The sequence below is a fragment of the Rhinoraja longicauda genome, chromosome 4, assembly GCF_053455715.1.
Source record: "Rhinoraja longicauda isolate Sanriku21f chromosome 4, sRhiLon1.1, whole genome shotgun sequence".
NCBI lineage: Eukaryota > Metazoa > Chordata > Chondrichthyes > Rajiformes > Arhynchobatidae > Rhinoraja > Rhinoraja longicauda.
The window spans coordinates 38,200,002-38,225,065 of NC_135956.1; the positions used below are offsets into that span (position 1 = coordinate 38,200,002).

Consider the following 25,064-nt stretch of genomic DNA (forward strand, 5'->3'; position numbering starts at 1 on the left):
ACAATATAAAATCAAGGCAGCTCACAATTTACGAGGTCGAAATGTTAAATAAAGAGATTGACTGAGGCGAGGGAAAGGCTTATCACCAAGGCAACTAGCAATCATTCAGCATCAGCCACAACCTGACAATTAAGAACAAATTAACCATGTGAAACCAGGAGGGAATTAGTTTACAGTGCAATATCAATGTGATTGAATTTCAATCAAATCATGTACCAATGAAATATCAATTATCAAGATATTGGCAAGATGCCAGTATTTTTAGTGGGTAAACTGCATAGAATAAAGAATCATTGAAATGTAATTGATAAATTAACAGAAAGCAGAGTGTAAAAGGGCATGATTACTATCAAACTAGACAGAAAATAAAACTGTTGTTTACCAGGTTCATAATTTGTCACATATTTATGACTAAGATGAGTATAAAAGGTAGAATGGATTTATTCAGAAATAAAGGCATAATGTATTCAATTCGTCATGACTTCCTGATGATGTGCAAATTGGCAAAAGTGGCAGCATAGATGGGGCAATGGAGTGGCACAGCGGAAGAGTTGCAGCCTAACATTGACAGAGACCCGAGTTCAATCCTGACTATAGGTGCTGCCTGTACGGAGTTTGTACGTTCTCCCTGTGACCGTGTTTTCTCTGGGTTCTCTGGTTTCCTCCCACACTCCAAAGACGTACAGGTTCGTGGGTTAATTGGCTTTGATAAAATTGTAAATTGTCCCTAGTGTGTAGTGCTGTGCAAGTGTACTGGGCGATCGCTGGTCTGTGTGGACTCGCTGAGCTGAAGGGCCCGTTTCCGCACTGTATATCTAGAGTCTAAAGTAAACAGGATAATAAAGAAGGTGAATGGCATGTTTTCCCTTATCAGTCAAAGTGCTAGAATAAATATCATTAGTCATATTGCAGCTGTATCAAAACTTGGTTAGGCCACTTTTTGGATTATTTGTGCAAATTTGATCACTGTATGACTGGAAATGTGGAGGCTGTGGAGAGAGTGTGGGTGTGACCTATTCGAGGTACACAAGTCCACAAAAGGAGGATGAATAGCCATACTTTTTTGCCCTGGGTAGGAGTGTCTAACTTTAGAGAATATGGGTTTACAGAGAGAGGAGAAAGATTTAAAAGGGACCCGAGGGGCACCTTTTTCACGAACAGGGTGGTGTGTACCTGGAATAAGCTGCCAAAGGAAATGGTAGAGACAGATACAGTTATGATGTATAAAAGGCACTTGGACACGTGCATGGATCCGAAAGGTTTGGGGACATATGGGCCAGGCATAGGCAAGGGAAATTTGCTTGGGATTAGCAACCTGTTGGCATGAATGAGTTGGGCTGAAGAGCCTGTTTCTGTGTTGTATAGCGCCGTGACTGACTTTAATCTTTTTGAAACTGGAACAGAATAAGCAGTCCCTTGAACCGGCATAATGGTTCAAAGATAGCCAACTCGGATATGTTGAAGGCAAACCATGTTTAATGAATTTGATAGACTGTTTTTGAATATAATACTGGGGGATTGATGAAGGGAAAGTGATTGGTGTAATGTACATTGAATCTCAAAAGATGTTTCATGCCACGCCAAAAATAGATTTGACAACAAGGTTGATGCCCGTGAAGTAAAAGTGCAGGATAAGAACAGTAAGAAAATTAAATGTGACAGGGAGCAGAATGGTTGTGAACCATTGTTTATTGGATTGCAGTGAAGGTTGAAGTGTTTTATAAACAGAAGCATACAGTACAAGAGCAAGGAAGTCATGACAAACTTGTTCAGCCGCAATTGGAAGATTATGTCCAGTTTAGGGCTATATGCTTTAGGGAAAAAAATAGGGTGTAGAAGTGGTTCATAAAATAACTCCAAGCTTGAGAAACTTTAGTTATCTGGATGGACTGGGGAAGCTGGAAGTTCTCCTTGGAACAGGGGGAGTTGTGAGGGAATTGCAAGGGGTTATTTAAAAGCATGAATGACCCAGACAGTATAGATAGTGAGGGTCAAGTCCAGCCACTGACCAGGCCTATATGTGTCAGGTTTGGATCAAGATGGGTATTCATGCTCCCGAACCGTTTGGTTTAGGTTCTGACCATGCCTTGCAAATAAAAAATGAGATCCAGAGGAAAATCTCCAAAGGAGATGCATCATTCTACCTGCCGCCCTCCGAATCTCATTCTTCACTTGTAAAGCATGGTCAGACCCAAGAGAGAGAGGATGGGTATGAAGGAACTGCAGATGCTGGTTTAAACCGAAGATAGATACAAAAAGCTGGAGTAACTCAGCATGACAGGCAGCATCTCTGGAGAGAAGGAATGGGTGACATTTCGGGTCGAGATCCTTCTTCAGTCTAGTCTGGGGAAAGGGAAACGAGATATATAGATGATGACGTAGAGAGATAAAGAACAATGAATGAAAGATGCGCAAAAAAAGTAACAATGATAAAGGAAACAGGCTATTGTTAGCTGTTTGTTGGGTAAAAATGAGAAGCGACAGAAAGGTCAGTGTGGGTATGGGAAGGATAATTAAAGTGTTTAGCAACTGGGAGAGCAGGTAGGTCCAGGTAGACTGAGCGACGGTGTTCAGCAAAACAATCGCCCGGTCGACGTTTGGCCTCACTGATGTATACGAGTCCACATCTTGAATAACGGATACAGTAGATGAGGTTGAAGGAGGTACAAGTGAACCTCTGTCGAGCATGAAAGGACTTTTGGGGACCTTGGACCGAGTTGAGGGAGGAGGTATAGCGACAGGTGTTGCATCTCCTGTAGTTGCAGGGGAAGGTACCTGGGGAGCAGGTGGTTTGGGTGGGAAGGGATGAGTTAACCAGGGAGTTGTGGAGGGAATGGTCTCTGCGGAAGGCGGATAGGGGTGGAGATGGGAAGATGTGGCCAGTAGTGGGATCCCGTTGGAGGTGGCGAAAATGTTGGAGAATTATTTGTTGTATGCGACAGCTGATGGGGTGAAAGGTAAGGGCTAGGGGGACTCTGTCTCTGTTGTGATGAGGGGGAACAAGGGCGGAGCTGCGGGTTACTGAAGGACACGAGTGAGGGCCTCATCTATGATGGGAGAAGGGAACCCCCGTTCCCTAAAAAATGAGGACATCTCGGATGTTCTGGTATGGAACACCTCATCTTGGGCGCAGATGTGGCATAAATGGAGGAATTGGGAGTTGGAAATAGAGTCTTTGCAGTAAGCAGAGTGGGAAGAAGTGTAGTCGAGATAGTTGTGAGAATCAGTGGGTTTCTAATAGATGGCAGTCGATAGTCTATCTCCTGTGATGGAGAATGTGAGTTCAAGAAAGGGGAGGTCAGAGATGGTCCAAGTGAATTTGAGTGCAGGATGGAAATTGGTACTGAAGTTAATGGGTATAATCAGGATGGGTATTCATACAGGTCGAGGACAGAAAAATAAATACTTAGGCCCGGCTGTGGTTCAGATTGGCCGCAGTAGGTTCCAGCCCAGGCCAAATCTAGATTTTATCAGTCTGAAGAAGGGTCCCGACCCGAAACATCACCTATCCATGTGATGCTGCCTGACCTGCTGAGTTACTCCAACATTTTGTGTCTTTCCTTGTTAAACCGGCATCAGCAGTTGCTTGTTTCTTGATTATACATCTGCCCACTAATTTGCTGTACACAATGGGTGAGTATTAAAGGTCAATTCATTGTGCGGTTCTGGTCGCCCCATTTCAGAAATCATGTAGAGGGTTTGGAGAAGGTGCAGAAGAGGTTTACCAGAATGCTGCCCATTGGATTAGATGTTATTAGCTTTCAGGAGAGGTTGGGCAAACTTGGATTGTTTTCTCTGGAGCTTCAGAGACTGAGGGGAGACCCGATAGAAGTTCATAAAATTATGTGAGGCATAGATAGGATAGACCGTCAGAACATTTTTCCCAGGATGGATGTATCAAACACCAGAGGGCATAGCTTTAAGATAATAGGGGCAAAGTTTAAAGGAATTGTGCAACACAAGTTTTTTATGCAGAGGGTGGTGGGTGTCTGGAACGAACAGCCTGGGCTGTTGCTGGGGGCAGATATAGTAGCTTTTAAGAGGCTTACAGATAAGCACATGAATATATAGTCAAGTCAAGTCAAGTCAATTTTATTTGTATAGCACATTTAAAAACAACCCACGTTGACCAAAGTGCTGTACATTTGATTAGGTTCCAATAGAAAAAAAAATAAAAACATACAGTAGCACGCAAACAGTTCACAGCACCTCCTCAATGAGCCTCAAAGGCTAGGGAGTAGAAATATGTTTTGAGCCTGGACTTAAAGGAGTCGATGGAGGGGGCAGTTCTGATGGGGAGAGGGATGCTGTTCCACAGTCTAGGAGCTGCAACCGCAAAAGCGCGGTCACCCCTGAGTTTAAGCCTAGACCGCGGGATAGTGAATAGCCCCAAGTCGGCCGATCTGAGGGACCTGGAGTTAGAGAGGGGGGTTAGAAGATTTTTGATGTAGGGGGGGGAGTGTCCATTTAGGGCTTTATACGTGAATAGGAGGAGCTTGAAGTTGATTCTGTACCGTACAGGGAGCCAGTGGAGAGAGGCCAGAATCGGGGTGATGTGGTCCCTTTTACGGGTACCCGTCAGGAGTCTCGCTGCGGCGTTTTGGACCAGTTGCAGGCGGGACAGGGAAGATTGGCTGATCCCAGTGTATAGGGAGTTGCAGTAGTCTAGGCGGGAGGAAATGAAAGCGTGAATGATTTTTTCTGTGTCGTCGAATTGGAGGAAAGGTTTGATTTTAGCTATGGTTCGAAGTTGGAAGAAGCTGGCTTTTACCACAGCGTTGACTTGCTTATCAAATTTTAATGCAGAGTCAAATATCATGCCGAGGTTTTTGACATGCGGTTTGACTAGGCAGGATAGGCTTCCAAGACTGCCTGTTATCAATTTGATGGAGTCGGGGGGGCCGAATAGGATGACCTCAGACTTGCTCTCATTTAATTGGAGGAAGTTCTGTGCCATCCAACATTTTATGTCCTCAAGGCAGTGTGAGAGGCTGTTTAAATTTGACTGGTTGTTGGGTTTCAGGGGGAGATTGGATTGGAGGGTTATGAATAACATACAGGTAAAGATTAGTTTAAGTTGGCATTATGTTTGGCGTATACATTGTGTGCCAAAGGGCCTGTTCCTGTGATGTACTGTTCTAAGTTCTATGTTCTAATTGTTGCGATCACAAAAAGAAAATATTTGCAGGTGCACTGGGGGTGGGTGGGTGGAGGATGAAAGAGGGGTGATAGCTAAAATGCTTTTATACGGACCCAGCATGAATGATGGCCCAACTACTGCAACCTTTCTGTGATTCCATGCAAACGTCTGCACTGTAATATATTCAGTCACAACCTATTTGGCTAATTTTCTGAACTAGATAGTGTGAAAGTACAGTTGTAGCTGATGCATTTGTTAAATCAGGTTGCAAGCTTGAAGGAAATTAGATAACATTGCTGCAATTTATTGGTTGAAGTAGCAAATAGAACATGGACTATATTGCCTCCCATATTTATGGTCTCAGAAATGGATCATTGTGTTCAATTAATTAGAATAAAACAGGGAGATTTTTTGCCGAATTCTGTCTGTGCTAGAATTTGTAAATTATTTCTCAAGAGCCCAAAACATGTCACTTAAAATACAACCATTTTCGAAATACTCAATGAAATTTTAATCCTCCAGGGTCCATTTTGATCTTGTTTAATTCTGTATATTAATTAATCTATCATTGTCATAACCTGATGTATTTCTATTTCTATTTGAAACAAACATGCTATTGTTAAAAGTACCCGAGGCATTAACTTAATTTGTATCTCCTTCAAGGGTTGATTGGGAAAACATGTAATCCTAAAATCAAACAGTAAATATGTGTCTATGTAATTTAACTTCAAACCCTAAATTCATTTCAGAAATTAATTTTGTTTTGCATTCTTTTTTGAAAATCAGTTTTGTATCCAATTGCTAGATTCAGTCAGAGACGGATCAAAAGTATTAATCAACACTCACGTAAATAAGTTTGGGGCTGCATATCTATATCAAGTCGTAAATATTTGACCAAAGCTCTTGCTGCCAACATTACAGGCCTTAATTTAGCTTCTGTTATGTGAGAAAGCCCATGGGATGTCTGTATTGAGGAATGGGCTGTTTGAATGTGACATTTTCTCTCAGGTTTATTTCTTCCCCTTGATTTATTGGCTCTTCTCCCCCCCTACGGCCCACCCCCTTTATCTTCATTGTGTTTTTTCACTGCTCTTTCCAATATTTCTTTCTGACCATCTTTTCCCCAATCTGCAATACCCATCTTTCACTTCCCTTTGGTGTTCATATCTCTTCTACCTGTTTTATTCCTTATCTTTTTGCAATTCCCCCATTCTCTCACATCTCTCTTATATTCACACTGCTGTCACTAGATCTTTGTTCAATAGCTTTCCCATTGTTTTCTCCCTTTACATCTGACCCAATTCCCTCAGCCTCCTTGTCTATTTCTTTATCTTTCTTTCATCTCTTACCTTCTTATAAACCCAGGGTTTTATTCCCTTGAACTGTTACCCCCAAATGCATTGTCAGATCAATTGAAAATCAGATAACATGGAACAGTATAGCACAGGAACAGGCTCTATGGCCGGCAAAGTCCCTGCCAAACATGATACCGTTAATTTAATCTGCCTACATGTGATCCTTATCCTTCCCTTTCATCCATATGCTTATCTCAAAGCCTCTTAAATGCCAGCATCATGTCCGCCTTCACCACCTGCAACACTTTCCAAGCACCCATCAGTCTGAGTAAAGAAACTTGCTCTGGACATCTTTAAACTTTGTCCCGCACCTTAAACCTCAGCCCTCTAGTCTTTGACATTTCCCCCCCAAGGAAAAAGGTTCTATCTTATCTGCCTGTCAATTTTCTATTTATCTATCTGGTCTCTCCTCAGCCTCCGGCATTCCAGAGAAAACAATCCAAATTTGTCCCAACTCTCTTTTGAGCTATTCCCTTCTAATCCAGACAGCATTTCATTAAACCACTCTGCACCCTCTCCAAAGCCTCCACATCCTTCCTGTAATGGGGTGACCAGAAATGTAACAATATTTCAAACGTGTCCTAACCAAAAAAAGTCCTATAAAGCTTCAACATTTTGTCTTGATTCTAATCCTCAATGCCCTGGCCTATGAAGACAAGCATACCGTAAATAGAAACATAGAAAATAGGTGCACGAGTAGGCCATTGGGCCCTTCGTCACCGCACCGCCATTCAATATGATTATGGCTGATCATCCAGAATCAGTACCCCATTCCTGCTTTCTCCCCATATCACTTGATTCTGTTAGCCCGAAGAGCTATATCCAACTCTCTATTGAATACATCTATCCAACTCCCTCTTGAATACATCAAGCATAAATATGCCGCCTTTATCACTGTATTTACAAACATTGCCACATTCAGGTAGTATAATTTTTATTTAAACATTGCCACATTCAGGGATCTATTGACTTGAAAACATCTATTCTGTTTAAGCATCTTGGCATTAACTGTATACTTTCCCCTTACCTCCGATTTCACAGAGTGCAACACCTCACACTTACTTGGATTAAACTCCATCTGCCATTTTTCTGCCCATTTCCATAGCTTATCCATATCTCATTGTGTACCTTGACAACATTCATCACTGTTTGCAACTCCTCCGACATCTTACTTGATGTCTGGACAACAGATTGGGATGGTGGAAATAAAAATTAATTGGTCACTGATAAGAAAAAGGATGGATATGAGCCAGAAGAATTTAAGAGCAAGCATCAGCAGGGCAACAATTGTTGGGCACATTGGGAAGCTGAGGTTCGTCAATGTTTGAAATCTTGTGTTTGCCTGTATGCAAAAGAATAGAACATAGTGAGGATGAAAGAGAATAAGGAAAATAACAGGGATTTCAAATTTTGCTTTAACAACCAAAGTAAAACCAGAAACTAATATAGAATAGGCTGTGGAGAATCCAATGTGTGTTGTTTTAGACTAACACATGTATTAATCACTCGATGTGCAGTGCAGAAATATCCACTCTGATTGTGGGCCCACAATAAAGAAACACAATAGCATTCAAGACTGGGAACTCCTGAGGTGGCCTTACACGAGTAAAGGCATTTTATTCATGCACTTTGCTGCAGTATGGTGTGCAGAGAATCAGTGATCAAATCATCCTTGAACTTTATTCCCCTTATAGTCCCCATGTTAGTCCCCTTATACTGTGTTATTATGGAATGGTATCGTAGAATCGTTGAATTATAGAATCGCACCACACAGAAACAAGCCCCATGGCCCACTTTGTCCATTCTGATCTTGATGTACATCTACACTGATCCCATTGCCTGTATTAGACCTGTATCCTTCTATACCTGTCCCAATGTCTTTTTAAAGTAGTAATTATATCTGCTCCGCCTCCTCCCCGGCAGTACTTTCCAGCTATCCACCATCCTCAGTGGCAAATATAGTGCTATAAAAACCTTGTCCATAGGGATTGGTCTGTGAATAACATACATGGCCAACACTGAAAATGGCTGATAGTTGTCAGCTCCATGTAATCATGTTTCACTCGGGAAGCATCAATTTTGATGTGGATGGCACTGAAAAAACAGCATCAGGGATCCAGATTTCGTAGCAGAAATGTAGTAAACATAGACTGAACCATATGATGTGTAATAATTAAAAAATGTTATAATACAAGTTCACTGCACCTCAATAGTAGGGTCCCACAAATATGAGAAGTTGTGTCATAAGATGCATCAGCAAATCCAATTAAACCATCAGGTTAGTTTAGTTTAATGTAGCGAGGCAATGAGGAAACAGGCCCTTCATCCCACCAAGACTGCACCGACCAGCAATCCCTGCACACTAACACAATCCTACACACACCAGAGGCAATTTACAATTTTTACCAATCCAATTAACCTACAAACCTGTATATCTTTGGAGTGTAAGAGGAAACCAGAGCACCTGGAGAAAATCCTTGTAGGTTATGGGGAGAACCAGAGGCCATAGGTTTAAGGTGAATGAGGAAATCTTTAACAGGAACTTGAGGGATGGCTTTTTCATGCAGAAGATGGTATGTGTATAGAACAAACTGCCAGAAGAGGTCGTTGAGGCAGGGACTATAACAGGAATTTAAAAAAAACATTTGGACAGATATATGAGTAGGAATGATTTGATGGGGTATGGATCAAGTGCAGGGAAATTAAATGAGTGTAGATGCGCACTTTGTGCAGCATGGACGAGTTGTGCAAAGGGCCTGTCTCCATTCTGTATGGGTATCCCGACTCTATAAATTATCTCAGAAACCAAACTGGGCCAAAGAGTCTGCTTGTACAGATTACTTTTGCAGTGTTACCTTCATGTGGTTCACCCCCAAACCTATCCCCAACAAACCACAATAATTTGAAATTAAATAGCTCACTTTATGGAGGGAATCTTTACAGTACATCTTACAAAGGAAGAGGTAATCATTCGAAAGACTATTATGACAAATAAGGACGATTTTACTGAACATACAATCAAGGAATGGGGAAAGGGGGAAGGCAAGAATGTTCTGCACGGAAGTTCCAAAGAACAGGGAAAGAATGAGAAACACTTTAACTTGTGCAGTGGTTTCGATGGCAATTAAATTTGAAACCACTTTGTATTCTTCGAGATAAATAAAATGGCTGATTAATTGGATTATTGCTAAATGTAATGTTTGGTGCCTCACTGTGGGATACTTCAACGTTGTGAAATGCTTGTCTATGATCTGTTTCTTTGGCAAGGGCAGCCCACAAAGACATTGATTAATTTCATACACATCCCACTGATATTCTATTTTTATAACATCGGATAACTGCGTTTGCATTTGAAAAGATGAAAAAAGATTAATACGTGAGAATATGGTCCAATTAAGTGATTTTAAAAATGTAGTGAATATGAAAAGTATCCATAATACTGAATTACAATTTAATTCCATTGTTCGCTGTTCTTGTGATTAGATTGTTCAATGATCCTCTTTGACTTTATCATGGTTATTACGTGCAGAGCTTATTAATGAATTTGAAATAAATGTGTATGTTGGTGACAAAAACTGTGATATATCTAAGAGTTGTACATCTGTGGAATTCTTCCTCAGAAGGCAGTGGAGGCCAATTCTCTGAATGCTTTCAAGAGAGAGCTAGATAGAGCTCTTAAGGATAGCGGAGTCAGGGGGTATGGGGAGAAAGCAGGAACGGGGTACTGATTGAGAATGATCAGCCATGATCACATTGAATGGCGGTGCTGGCTCGAAGGGCCGAATGGCCTCCTCCTGCACATATTGTCTATTGTCTATTGTCTAATCTGCTCATATTTTCCAAGTCTTATGCATTGCTCAAAATGTTTCTTTAAATGGCAGACCAGGGAACACTTGTCCAAGGCCCAGCGAGGGTTAATAGGAGATGGGATATCAGGAATTATAAGAAAGCTGGCAGACACTTCCGATGGAGGAACCAGCTACAGTGGAGACATCCTAGCGTTAATTGACATCTTGAAGAACATGACTGAAATCTTCCGTCGGGCGTATTACACTCCTGTCTCTGGAGATATCCAGGTTGGTAACATTTCAGAGTTGATTGATGGAAAAGGCATGGAATAGAGGTTTGCTCACATACTCTGATCTTCAGCCCATCAAGTATATAATCCAGCTCTGAACTTTTATGTGGAGGTGATAAATCTTTATAATTTGCTACCATCGAGAACTATGGATACTCAGTCTCTAAGTGTACTCAGACATGAGCGGATGAATCTTATATGGTGTTCAGATTGGTAAATGGACATAAAGCATAGGATCAGTCTTGACCTTATTGAATGGTGGAGAGGTTCAACATCAATTCATATTCCCCTTGTATATTGAAAAAAAAAATCTTGATTACCGGTTACCAAACCAGTCCGAAGCCAAAAGGGTTACTTCCAGCAGAACTGACACAGTTGGAAGGTGAGCAATCCAATGAGATTTGTGAGCCTTATCTCTTTGTAACTATTGTGGTTCAACAGCCAGTGTTCACTCTTTGCTCTGGGAGTTGAGTTGATGGTGCTTCGATTCATTGTTGTCTCCAATTATTACAAAACCATTTGATGTAAAATATGTTTTGCTAATGAGTTTGGGTCCAGTTATTGTGGGTTTATGATACAAATGCTACTCTAGTTTGGACTGTTGAACTTTCTTTTGATATTTATAATCTATTAAATTTCACAAGGATGGCTGTGGTGCTTGAAACATAAATCCATTATTATGTAAGGGACTTACTTTTTTATGTTTGAGATACATTGTGGGGGGATTATTGAGAGACTTTTAAGCTACATTCAGCTTGACATTTAAATGCTAACTGAGATTGGACATAAGAAATTGATGGCTCGTACTCACAAACAATCTCAATGGTGAACTGCCTACATTTGCCAGCAAAGTCTATTATGCACATTTTATCATTAATGTTACATTCTTCGTTCTATTAACATTTGTTACTTGTTTTGCAGAATTTTGTTCAAATAGTGAGCAATTTATTATCAGAAGAAAATAAGCCAAGGTGGAAAGAAGCCCAGCTGGTAAGAATTAAATGCAGAAAGTCAAATGTCAAATCATAAAAACTCTGTTGAATAATCATAGTTATTTACCGAATAGACTGCAAACAGTTTCTTGAGATAACAACTATGCCGTGATTGGGTGATTGAATTTACAGTTATAGATTTAAAGTTGAAAACAGAAATTGACTTTCCTGGTTCATATGTAGCTGTTGAGCATACATATAAAGGTTATGTCCAGAAAAATAATTTGCTTTTGGATTCTGCATTTGAGCTTTCCTTCATCATTGTTTTGCTTCATTAGAAAGATTTTGAAAGCTATTTAGTGGATGGAAACACACATTGCCATTTGTCAATTCGGGTTTATTTACCATAATAGACAAAAAACTTTCATCTGATAATGGGGCAAGTAACAACTGCCATTGGATGGCAAGTAACAAGGTTAGAGGTAGTTATGTGCCACAAAATTACCTTTAACCAAGTTATCTTGACACCAAATGATGGTATCATTGATGTGCCCACATCCCCCTCCCCTGCCTACTCTCCAAGATCACTCAGGAGGTATCACCATCGATCTGAAATGTAACTGGAACTAGCCACATAAATATTGTAGCTACAAATTCCATTGGAGTAATTTCCTTTTATCATTTTTATTAATTCATTTGCAAATCTAACCACCATTGGCAGATCATTCATTGGACATTCATTTTTGCCCTTGAGAGGGAAATAGTGAGTGGGTATCTTGAATCGCTGCAGATGGAGTGGTTATGTTAGTGCCAGTTATGTGGACAGTTCAAGGGTTTTGCTGCAAGGTCTATGAATGACAATATATTTCCAAGCCAGATGAGTAACGGACTCTGAGCAGTGCATCATAAGAGTGTTGTTTCAGAGCAGAGTCAGGCCTCGCCCTTTAAGTGGCGGACATTGTGACTGCTGCTAAAGAAGACTTGGTGAGTTGTGGCAGTGCACTCTGTAGAACAGTCCACCAATGCAGGGGAAAAATTATTAGGTTTGTGGATAAGATGACAATTATGTGAGGTTACTCATTCTACAAGATTTTTAATTTCTTGAGTATTTTCTGAGTTACAGTTGTCCAAACAAGCAACAAATGGGTGGCACAGTGGCACAGCAGTAGAGTTGCTTCCTTGCAGCACTAGAAACCCAGGTTCGATCCTGACTACCGGTGTTGTCTGTACAAATTTGTATGTTCTCCCCGTGATCTTGGGGGTTTTCCCTCGGTGCTCCCACATTCCAAAGATGTACATGTTTGTAGGTTAATTGGCTTCAGTAAAAATTGTCAATTGTCCCTAGTGTATAGGATAATGCTAGTGTACAAGGATCGCTGGTTTGCGTAGACTTGGTGGGCTAAAGGTCCTGTTTCCGCACTGAATCTCTGAATTAAATTTAATACTTGACGGTTTTTCAAGTCTGAACCACCTTCAATGGTTCAATGGTTCTTTAATATAACATGTACAGGGATGAGAGTTGGTGGATACACACTTTGACAGTTGTGTTCATTAGATGGGACTTGTTTGGAATTAATATTTACTTCACACTTATCAGCATAAGTCTGAACCAGGTCTTGCTGCGTGTAGAAATGGAAGGTTTTATTATTTAAAGTCGTAAATAGAACTAAACACTACACAATCTTCAGCATTACGTCTCATTTTTGATTTTACATTGAAACAGATGAAGTTGGCTGGGTCTCGGAGAATAGAAACTCTTGGAGTGTTGATCTCAAACTTGGATAATTAGCTTCCAATAACAAAAATCATCTTCCTCAGTCTGAGAGATAGACACAAAATGTTGGTGCAACTCAGCGGGACAGGCAGTATTTCTGGAGAAAATGGATAGGTGATGATTCGAGTCGGGACCTTCCTTCAGACTGACTGGGGGGGGGGGGGGGGGGGGGGTAGAACTGGAGGCAAGAAAAGTGCCAGTAAATAATTGACAGACGGGATTAACACTTTAACAATGGTTAAGACTTAGGCTCTGTCTGTCAAGGCCTACTGCATCTCTCGGTTGCGAACCATTTTAACTCCCCTACCCATTCCAATACTGACTTTTCGGTCCTGGGACTCCTCCATTGCCAGAGTGAGGCCATTTGCGAATTCGAGGAACAGCGCCTCATATTTTGCTTGGGTAGCTTACAGTCCAGCGGTATGAACATTGAATTGCCCAATTTTAGGTAAATTCTACAAACACTCCTGTTCCCCCCTCTCCTCCCCTCCCCCCCCACCAACTCCCTTCTCTCTTCCCCACGCCCCCACTTCCACTATAAGTCGATTAACCAAGTCAAAAGTCGATAGCCAACAATCGGCACTTCAGGGAACCTCCCTGCCTGAGGTCTTACTTCAACTCCCTCCCTACCCCCCCCCCCCCCCAACCTATAACCAGTCTGAAGAAGGTAACCTGATCTGAAACGTCACCATTCCATTTTCTCGAGAAATGCTGCCTGACCCACAGAGTTACTCCAGCATTTGTGTCTATCTTTGGTCTAAACCAGTATCTGCAGTTCCTTTTTATTATATTCCTTAGTGTAAGGTAAGACTTCAGCCCATTAGAGTTTTTTCCTGCCCATACTCCATTGACTTAATATTTAGGCTTCTTGATGCCACATGTGGCTGAATGCTCCCTTTGGAATTTCTTTGTGCATGATTGGATCAAGGTTGTAATGTGGTCTGGAGCTGAATGCTCTTTTCACCCTATTTGACATCATCAAGGGGTGGCACAGTGGTGCAGCCGTATAGTTGCTATGGTAGGCAGGATGGATTTACTAGATTATGAACAGCTCAGTCACAGAACTCCGCTGTGATTATTCATGTAATTATTTATGCATTTTTACCAAGAGCTGCCATACAGCACTAAACACCTGATTTCGATCCTGAGTGGATCCCGGGTGCTGCCTGTACGGAGTTGTATGTTCTCCTTGTGACCGCGTGGGTTTTCTCCGGGTGCTCCGGTTTTCTTCCACATTCCAAAGACGTACAGGTTTGTAGGTTAATTAGCTTCTGTAGATGGTAAATTGCCCCCTGGTGTGTAGGATAATGCTAGTGTACGGGGTGATTGCTGGTTTAGCACAGTCTTAGTGGGCTTAAGACCTTGTTTTTACTCTGTATCGCTAAAGTCTAAAAGTCTCTAAAGTCTGAAGTCATCATGTCCCAAGATGCATCCATGTTGCCATGGATGACACAACAAAAATGTGTTAAATAGATAACACCATAGTGACCCCAGAGATTTGATGGGAGACATTATTGAGCTAAGTGACACGAGGTGCAGAGGCAAATGGATTCTGGAGATTTTATGCAGTCAGAAGGAAAATAGCATGAATTCTAGCAGGGGTTTTAATGAGATACTGATTATGACACGCTTTAAAATTAAAGTTAAATTTAAATTTTGATCCTGACTGATGCTTGTCTGGCAAATGCTTTTGCATTGTCAGAACGCACTTGTTTATTTTTGCGGGAATAAACTGGTTAATGTGCTCACGCTTATCAGATTACTCTCTATTGGGTAAAGACTCAGAAAATAAAATATTTGTTACCGGTTCCCACAGATTTGAGTGTATTCAGCCAAGTTCTGCTGCTATGGCAACTATCATGGAAGAAGTGGCACCGAGAGAGAATGGATGGCAATGCGATTTTTTACTGTATATGTTCTTTAGTCACCGTTCAATGTGTGTTGCCTGATAATGAATTAAGTTAGTGCATTGAGTAACAAAAACAACTTTATCTAAAGCATCAGCTGACAAACATGATTGAGCAGAGTGTCTGAGCCACTGTGGTCATTTCGGAAAGCAGAAATAATGCAGAGATGCACAGAGTGATTCTGCTCTTTTATTTGTTGTTTAGATTTAGATAAAGATGACATTTAATTTCTAATTTTGTTGGAAGTATTTACATTTGTTTTCTCACCAATATTTTCACATCCTAGTCTTTCCTGAGGTTGTAACTCTTGCAGAAGCTTTGCCCTTCAACAGACTGTTTGTCACCATCCCTCATTTTTGAGTCTAGACAGTGACTCCATGCAAACCAACTCCAAGGCACTTTGCAAACACCACCTGTTTTTGGACTTTGGTTTACAAAAAAGTTGGATCTGTGCATTCATTGGGCTGAGATTTTGCTTGATTACTGTCCTTTCGAGGGAAGGAGGAAACAGAGGAAGGAGGAGTGTGCATGTGTGTGGGTGGGTAGGTGTGAGGGTGGGTAGATGTGTGGGTGGGTAGGTGTGTGGGTGGGTAGGTGTGTGGGTGGGTAGGTGTGAGGGTGGGTAGGTGTGAGGGTGGGTAGGTGTGTGGGTGGGTAGGTGTGAGGGTGGGTAGGTGTGAGGGTGGGTAGGTGTGTGGGTGGGTAGGTGTGTGGGTGGATAGGCGCGAGGGTGGGGCAATGATCGCCACCTGGCTGCAATGCCCCAGCAGCTGAATCCATTTTCACCATGCATTGAACAGGGTCATTCATAATAATGTCCAGTTAGATAATATTCTGAGCAGCATTAGGGCTGCACGGTAGCGCAGCAATAGAGTTACTGCCTGAAAGTGCCAGAAACCCGGGGTCGATCCTGACTATGAGTGCTTTCTATACGAAGTTTGTACGTTCTCCCTGTGACCGCATGAGTTTTCTGCGATTACTCTGGTTTCCTCCCACATTCAAGGACATACAGGTTTTGTAGGTCGATTGGCTTTGGTAATTGCCCCAAGTGTGTACCATAGTTCTAGTGTATGGGGTGATCGCTGGTCGGCGCAGACCCGGTACGTCGAAAGGCCTGTTTCTGCGCTGTACCTCTTTTCTAAACAAAGCTTTCTAGTAACTGATGCCCCTGCATTAATCAACAGCCTCATGTGCAGATGGACGGAAGGTAACGGAATTAACTGGTCATGAGAGCGACAGATGGAAATGATGGGATGAGAAGAATATTATGGCCTGGAAGTACTTCAGCATCTGAAGAAGCACAATAAATAGGCACTGCCTATTAGGCCATTGATCATTTTGGTCATGGATAATTAATTAGCGTTTGACACCCAAGAACTTAGATGATAAGAAATTCTGTACTTGAAGAAACAGACCCATTACAGGCAGCACGAGTGTGGAATTTACAAAGAATATCAAATACTTCCATGTCGCAGGAGATTACAGGAAAGAGAGGCTGAGAGTGGAGAGTTGTGGATTTGAAGGACTGGTCAGCGTGAAAATTAGTTCCTGGCCACAAATCTGGAGGTGACCAATAATAACAGGTCAGGGGTCAGAATAGGCTAGATTCTGGTGACTTTGATCACTTATTGGGGGCGGCTCAGTAGTCGAGGTTCAGGTCAGGCAATGTCACAAACATGAGTTAGTTGGAACATATAAAAATCAGCCTGACCTGCTGAGTTACTCCAACACTTTGTCTATCCTATACAGGACCTTTCGGTCCTGGGACTCCTCCATTGCCAGAGTGAGGCCACATGCAAACTGGAGGAACAGCACTTCATATTTCACTTGGGTCGCTTACAACCCAGCGATATGAATGTTGAGTTCTCTAATTTTGAGTAACTTCTACTTATATTCCCCTCCCCACTCCCCCCTGCTCCCCTTTCCTCCACCTAGTCGTTTAACCAGTTCCACAGTTTGCAACAATGTATACCTCTTGAGATCACACCTTCCCTAGCCAACAATGTTCCTACCAGGCAACCACCCTGCCTGAGGTCATCTGTTGCTGGCCCTGATTTGTTCTGGTCTTTTTTCGTCTCCAGTTCTTTGTCCCCCCCACCCCCACTACATTCAGTCCTAAGAAGGGTCCCAACCTAAAATGTCTCCTATCCCTTTTCTCCAGAGATGCTGCCTGAGCTGCTGAGTTACTCCAGCACTTTGTGTCTACCTTTGGTATAAACCAGCATCTGCAGTTCCTTCCTATTACATTTTGACAGCCTGACCTGTTGAGTCACTCCAGCACTTTGTGTCTTTTTTTGTCATGAATCAGTTGGAGTTGGTATTGTGATGATTGTTTGCTGAAGGAGATCTGCCATCTAGATAACTTTAAGAATTTACTTGAGTTGAAAGTCCCAAGCCAAACCAATTCTTATTTTAGGAGGTGTCAGCACATTGCGTTGGGACAATTGCAAGGGAAGCTGGCTTCTGAAGATATGACCTGTTTTCCCAGGGGTCACTCCAACTTGAAATTAAGGCATTTACTGTTTGCTCGATGACTTTGCATGACTTTTAATGCAGGTGCACATTACTGGTCACCTACATCCACGATGTGTCCAATGCCCAGGATTCATAACCGGCATTTTAGTTTTCATGGAAATTATATCAATAAGCGCACAATGGCATTTTCTCAGAGAATTCATTGCTCTATATATGTATTGCTCTAAAATTAAAGAGGATAATGTTTGAAATTGCAAATGTGACTTTCTGCAGAATGCCATAAGCTGATGGGCTCAAGAATTTCTTGATTCAGGGACAGTTTCTTCCCAGCTGTTGCAAGGCAGCTGAACCATCCCTTCACCAACTAGAGAGCGGTCCTGACCTACCATCTACCTCATTGGAGTCCCTCGGACTATCTATAATCGGACTTTACTAGCCTTTATCTTGCACTAAACGTTATTCCTGTATCTGAATATTATGAATGGCTTTATTGTGATCAATTATAGTCTTTCTGCTGACTTGTTAGTACGTGACAACAAGCTTTTCAATGTACCTCAGTACACGTGACAATAAAATAAAGTAAAGTAAATAAGACATTTGGGACAGTTTCTGAACTGGATGCTGGTTATCACCCAATAGAACTAACTATTATAAGAATGCTGTCTCTTGAAATATTTGCCTCGAAAGCCTAATGTGCCAAATCACAAAAACATCCATGTCTTCCATTGGAACTTAATTTTGAAAGCGTTGTAATATGCTGCCATTGCTATATGGTATGATTAACATAATCTAACAACATTTTCTGGGCAATTATATATTAAGTTTATGACTGCTGTAATACAAATATTGTTTTGTTTTCATCTTGCAGACTGGGCCAAACTCAAAAGTAGTGATGCAGATTGTTGAGAATTTCATTGATGTCATTGGCTTGCGAATGAATGATTTCAGGGACTCCTATCTCGTCACTGAAAATCTAGGTGTGCTGAGTTTTTATTTCTAAAATGTTTACAAGGTATATGTCATTAGATTGATTTTAGTGTTTGCTGCCTTGGCATTGTGATCATGTTAAGGATAACGGCTTAATGGCGCAATGTCAGGAAGGTTTGTTGGACTTTCAGATCTGTGCAGAATTCCAGTGTCCTCCTTTCCCTTCCATCTATACTTTCGGTAGTTTGTTTGTGGTTCTTCTTTGAAGTTCTGCCTTTATTGTTTCTGCATAAAACTCACTAAATTAAAGTCAGAAAGGTTTTGGAGTTCAAATTTTTCTATTGTAATCTAAAATCTAAAATAATTCAATTGAATGGGACAATTTGTGTTCTTTAAACTCTCTTGCCCTGTAAGGAAACTATACCAATAATTCGAGTAGAATATGTGTTATTATTCAGCACCAGACTTACTAAAGTCACTAAAGTTTTGGTCGCTAAGGTATAGGAAAGAGTTTTTTTTCTTTCCTGCAAACCAGAGAAGGCACAGAAAAGATTCACGAGGATGTTGCTGGGACTGGAAGGCTTGAGTTATAAGGAGAGACTGGATAGGCTAGGACAGTTTTGACGGAGCAAAGGAATCTAATGGTGACCTTATCAAAGTATGTAAAATCAAGTCAACTCAAGTTGCGTTTATTGTCACATGCCCAAGGACTATGAGATACAGGTACAATTAAAATCTTACTTGCAACAACATCACAGGAACATGGTGAAAGACAACACACAAAAACATAAATTGCACATACATTCTGCATGACAGTAAAATAAATGGATGTTTCCACTAGTGGGGGAGTCTAGGACCAGAGGTGATAGCCTCAGAATTAAAGGACGTACCTTTAGGAAGGAGATGAGGAGGAATTTCTTTAGTCAGAGGGTGGTGAATCTGTAGAATTCATTGTCACAGAAGGCTGTGGAGGCCAACTCAATAGATATTTTTAAGGTGGAGATTGATAGGTTCTTAATTAGTACGGGTGTCAGGGGTTATAGGGAGAAGGCAGGAAAATGATGTTGAGAGGGAAAGATAGATCAGCCATGATTGAATGGCAGAGTAGACATGATGGGCCCCACTTCTGCTCTTATAGCTTATGAACTAATCAACTTTTGAAAAAAAACGAGAGTGCTAAAACACAATTTGAAAAACCAGACAACTTTGTCAGAAAATAACTGTTCCAGAACCCGGTGGTGTATTGCTTGTGGCTTCTCTTGCCTAATAGTAGCATTGAGAGGAGGGCCTTATTTGGATGGTGCAGAACCTTGATAATAGATCCACCTCCTGGAGACAATTTCTCATATCGATGCATTCAATGATGGAGAGGCTGTGCCCATGATGAACCACTGAACCCACCTCTCTCTACAGCCTTTTGCATTCCTGTGTGTGGGAAACACCATGCCTGGCCATGTTGCAAACAATCAGGATGCTCTCCACAATGCACCTGTAGAAGTTTTGTCAGAGTATTTGATGACACATTGAATCTCCTTAAACATCTAAGAAAGTAGAGGAACTTGTAGGCGTACCTTCTTCGTGATTACGTCTATTACAGATATAATCTGTTCTGAAGTGCTCGAAATGCTGCAGTAACTCAGCGGGTCAGGCAGCATCTCTGGAAAAAAGGAATAGGTGACGTTTCGGATCGAGTTCCTTCTTCAGACGGCATCTGTCTGAACCCAGGACAGGTCTGAATTTGAATCATGTCTGAATCTGAAAGATGATACCAAAGAACTGCAAATGCTGATTTATACCAAGGAGAGACACAAAACTTTGGAGTAGCTTAGTGGGTCAGGCAGCATCTCTGGGGAAAATGGATAAGTGACATGTTGGAAGAAGGGTCCTGACTTGAAACCACCTATCCATTTTCTGCAGAGATGCTGCCTGACCCGCCGTTACGCCAGCATTTTGTGCATGCCTCATATTCTGACAGGTCTGTGACACTTCCTTTGTTCCTGAATCTTTTTATACTCTCCAGTTTTTATTGCTTCCCCCACTCCCTCAATCAAATGATGTTCTGTTCTCTTGCTGAGTACAGCTGTAGAACTGCTTGAATACAACCATTAACATATTTAGGTGGTGCACAAAGGAATCGTCGGCATGTTTGTCAAGGCAAGTGTCTCCAGAGGAAATGGTACTCTCTATAATTGGAATGCATGGATGCACATACAATGATAGTGCCAGCAGTGTCAGTGTGTGCTGAATTGTGTCTGTTCATCAAGATTTTAATTTCATGAACTGATGTTTCCTGTTCAATAAATTGTATGCAATAAGATGTTTGTGCAAGAACTGATTTATTTTACATAACTTTCTGAGGCTATGATTCAACAGATACTTAAATTACTCAATTGAAAAATATCATAGAGTGCATAAGGCTTTTGAAACAATGGAAAATATGAATGGCACAGCAGATACATAATTTCTAAGGTGTCTGCCTTAATTGTCTTAATTATTTATGCAAATAATGCTCTATTGTTTTCATTTATTGCAAAAGCCATACTTGTCACCTGTAAGTGTATTGTGTTCAATATATTTGTGTGGCTTCTTTTAGAACCAAGTGCTTCCAAAGAACTATAAACTGTTGAACAGAATAAATTGAAGATAGTTGTGAAATAGAATCTACATTTGCAATCATATGAATGCATGCAACAAGTGCATCCTCTATAATTGAGTTATGCAGAATTTATTTGCTTGAGGAGATTATTTTTATTTTTTCTTTCCCTCTTTTCTGAGTTCTCTCTTTCCCTCTTTTCATGGAGCAAAACTTTCACCCCAGCATGAAAGAGCTAGCATTTAAATTCCCGCTTCTTGAGCTGTGCACTATGATGCAGTATAGTACTTTGCTGATATATCTGAGAGAGGTGAGACAATGCAGTGTTGCTGTAAAAAGGAAATAGGTTGTCACAGCGAAAACTGAGAAACCAGGTTGAAGGTTTGCATTGACAAGAGAGGGAAGTTCAGAGTTGCTTTGTCAATTTATTACTGTTTTTATTTTGGATTATTCTGAAAATGGTGTTGTTTGTGTTCAATATATTTGTGTGATGATAACACTCAGAATTTACCAGCAGCATCTGTTACCAAGTAAGAGACCAATTACATGTGTTTTTGTTTTCAGTGATATGCATTTATAAGCGGCCAGCCAATGGAGCTACAGATATCAATTTCCCCATGAAGGGATGGAGAGGGATGGTTAACTGGGCAAGGAATTCTGAAGATAAAGTCACTATTTCAAAAAGCATCTTTTCCACCAGGGGATCAATAGGTATGTTGTTATTGTGCTCCTTTGATTTTATTATTGGAGCTGTTTAGATACCAATGGGAAGTTCCAACATAGATGGAACATTTAAAATAAACTCTCTTTCTGGGGCCATGAGGAATTTATTGCAATATGGCCACTTCAACATTTAATTCAAGTTCAAGTTTATTGTTATATACATGAGCAGCATTACAGGCACATAGACTTAGATAAACACACAATGAACAAATTATACAGATATTATACATACTAAAAGAAAGAAGACATTTGTACAAAAACATTACATTGAAAAAAACCCAAGTCCATTGTAGTTTTTGCTGAACATCGTGGTGTGGGCGTCAGGCTTCTGTATCTCCTGCCTGATGGTAGCAATGAGAAGAGGTCATGAGCAGGATGGTGGGAATTCTTCGTGCAAGACTCTGCCTCTTTGAGGCAGTGCCTCATATAGATGCTATCAATGGAGGGGAGGGTAGTGCCCGTGATGGACCGAACTGAGTCCACCACCCTTTGCAAGTTCTTGTGTTCATTTGTGGTGAAATTGCCTTGCCAGGCTATAATGCAACGCCAGGGTACTTTCTACCGTCCATCTTGAAACTTTGTTGGAGAATTTGGAGCACAGAGTGGTGAAGACGGAGGGATTTCTGCACTGAAATTCACTTGGACCATTCCCTCCCCTTTCATGACCTCTTTGCATCAATCACAAGACATGGACTATCAAATGATGTCTATTACAAATCTACTGACTCCCACAGCTAACTGGACTACACTATCTGAGATACCCTCATTCTTTAAGGATCCCTCTTCTATGTTCCGCCCTTGCTCCCCCTCCCCCACTGTCGCAACAGGGACCCCTAGTCCTTACCTTTCACCCCATCAGCCATCGCATACAGCTCATAATCCTCCGACATTTTCGCCACCTACAATGGGATCCCACCACTAGCCACATCTTCCCATCTCCATCTCTTTCCGTTTTCCACTTGACCTGTTCCCTTCGCAACTCCCTGGTTAATTTTTCCCATCTCACCCGAACCACCTGCTCCCCAGGTACCTTCCCCTGCAACCGCAGGAGATGCAACACCTGCCCCCATACCTCCTCCCTCAACTCCGTCCAACAGTCTCTTCAGGTGAGGCAAAGGTTCACTTACACCTCCTCCAACCTCATCTACTGTATCTGCTGTTCCAGGTGCGATCTCCTATATCTCGGGCAAGACCGAGTGCAGGCTCGGCGATCGTTTTGCTGAACACCTCTGCTCAGTCCGCCTAAACCTACCTGATCTCCCGGTTGCTAAACACTTTAACTTCCTCTCCCATTCCCACACTGACCTTTCTATCCTGGGCCTGCTCCACTGTCAGAGTGAGGCCCAACACAAATTGGAAGAACAGCACTTCATATTTCGCTTGGGCAGCTTACACCCCTGCGGTATGAATATTGACTTCTCTAACTTCAAGTAACCCTTGCTTTCCCTTTCTCTCCATCCCTCCCCTTCCTAGTTCTCAGACCAGTCTGACTGTCCCCTTGATTAAATGTTATGTTTCGGTGTCACCTTCTCCTAGCTAACAATGATCTATTCTACATTTTCCTTGACCTCCATCCCCTTTGATATCTCGTCTCAAATTTTGCACTTCCTTATCTCTGTGTCTTCCTCTCTCCTGGTTCTCAATCTGAAGAAGGGTCTCAAACCGAAACCTTATCCATTCCTTCTACCCAGACATGCTGCCTGTTCTGCAGAGTTACTCCAGCATTTTGTCTATTTACACTTCTTCCCAATCTACCTCCTGCAAAGACTCTATGCCCTACTCCCAATTCCTCTGTCTCTACCGCATCTGCGCCCAAGATAAGGTGTTCCATACCAGGACATCCGAGATGTCCCCATTGTTTATGAAATGGGGGTTCCCCTCGTCTCTCATAGAGAAGGCCCACACGTGTCTCCTTGGTATCCCGTAACTCTGCTCTTGCTTCCCCTCCCCACAGTCACAACAGGGACAGAGTTCCCCTCAACCTCACCTTTCACCCCATCAGCCATCGAATACAGCACATAATCCTCTGGCATTTTCGCCACCTCCAGCAGGATCCCATCACTAGTAACATCTTCCCATCTCCACCCCTTTCCGCTTTCCGCAGGGACTGTTCCCTCCGCAACTCCCTGGTTCACTCATCCCTTCCCACCCAAACCACCCTGTTCCCAGGCAACCGCAGGAGATGTAACACCTGTCCCAATCCTCCTTACTCGACTCCATCTAGGAACCCTGACATTCCTTTCAGGTGTGCGGAGGTTCATTTGCACCTCCTCCAAACTCATCCACTGTATCCATTGTTCTCAGTGTGGACTCCAAGACATCAGTGAGACCAAGCGCAGACTGGGCGATTGTTTCACTGAACACCTACACTCATTTTGCCTTGGCCTTCGCAATCTTGCAGTTGCTAAATACTTTAACCCGTCCCATTCCCATACTGACTTTTCTGTCCTAAGCTTCCTCCAGTATCAGAGTGAGGCCCAATGCAAATTGGAGGAACAGCTCCTTGTGTTTTGGTTGAACAACTTACAACTCAATGGTATAAATATTTTCTTGAATAGTACATGTGTTAGAGGTTATGGGGAGAAGGCAGGAGAATGGGGTTAGGAGGGAGAGATAGATTGCATGGCCGAGAAGATGTGGTGGGCCGAATGGCCTAATTCTGCTCCAATCACATGAATGAGAAAAATGAGAAAATGTGAATTTCTCTCATTTCAAGTAACCCTTGCATTCCCTCTCTCTCCATCTCTCCCCACCCTAGACGTTCTATTAGTATTACTGTTGTATTCCTTCATTATTAACTCCTTCACAGCCAACAATGGACCATTGTGGGCTCTTTGGTCATCGGTGCCGGATCTGATCTGTTCTTTTCCTTTCCATACGTTTAGTTTCACTCTCCTCTGACTCTCAGTCTGAAGATGGGTCTCGGCCTGAAAAATCATCCATTACTTTTCTCCAGAGAGGTTGTCTGACCCGTTGAGTTACTCCAGCTTTTTGTACTTATTTGATGGACAGATGACATTTTTGGTTGGGATCCTTCATTAATTACGTTGATAAATCACATTTTCAGTCGGATCCCTCCTTTGGTGTGAAGAAGGTTCCTAACCCAAAATGTTGTCCATCCATTTCCTTCCACATATACAGCCAGACCTGCTAAGTTCCT

General features: G+C 41.8%; 1 protein-coding gene across 12 annotated transcripts in view; it reads left to right on the top strand.

Annotated features, from left to right (window-relative positions):
• The window catches only part of adgrb1a (adhesion G protein-coupled receptor B1a), a 449,476-nt gene that overhangs the window by 202,395 nt on the left and 222,017 nt on the right, over window positions 1-25,064 (top strand). For all 12 annotated transcript variants that reach the window (XM_078397552.1, XM_078397555.1, XM_078397557.1 and 9 more), the window contains 4 exons: window positions 10,377-10,571; window positions 11,495-11,563; window positions 18,530-18,638; window positions 21,746-21,892. In XM_078397552.1, coding sequence (XP_078253678.1) covers window positions 10,377-10,571; window positions 11,495-11,563; window positions 18,530-18,638; window positions 21,746-21,892 — 520 coding nt within the window. The remainder of the gene's footprint in view (window positions 1-10,376; window positions 10,572-11,494; window positions 11,564-18,529; window positions 18,639-21,745; window positions 21,893-25,064) is intronic.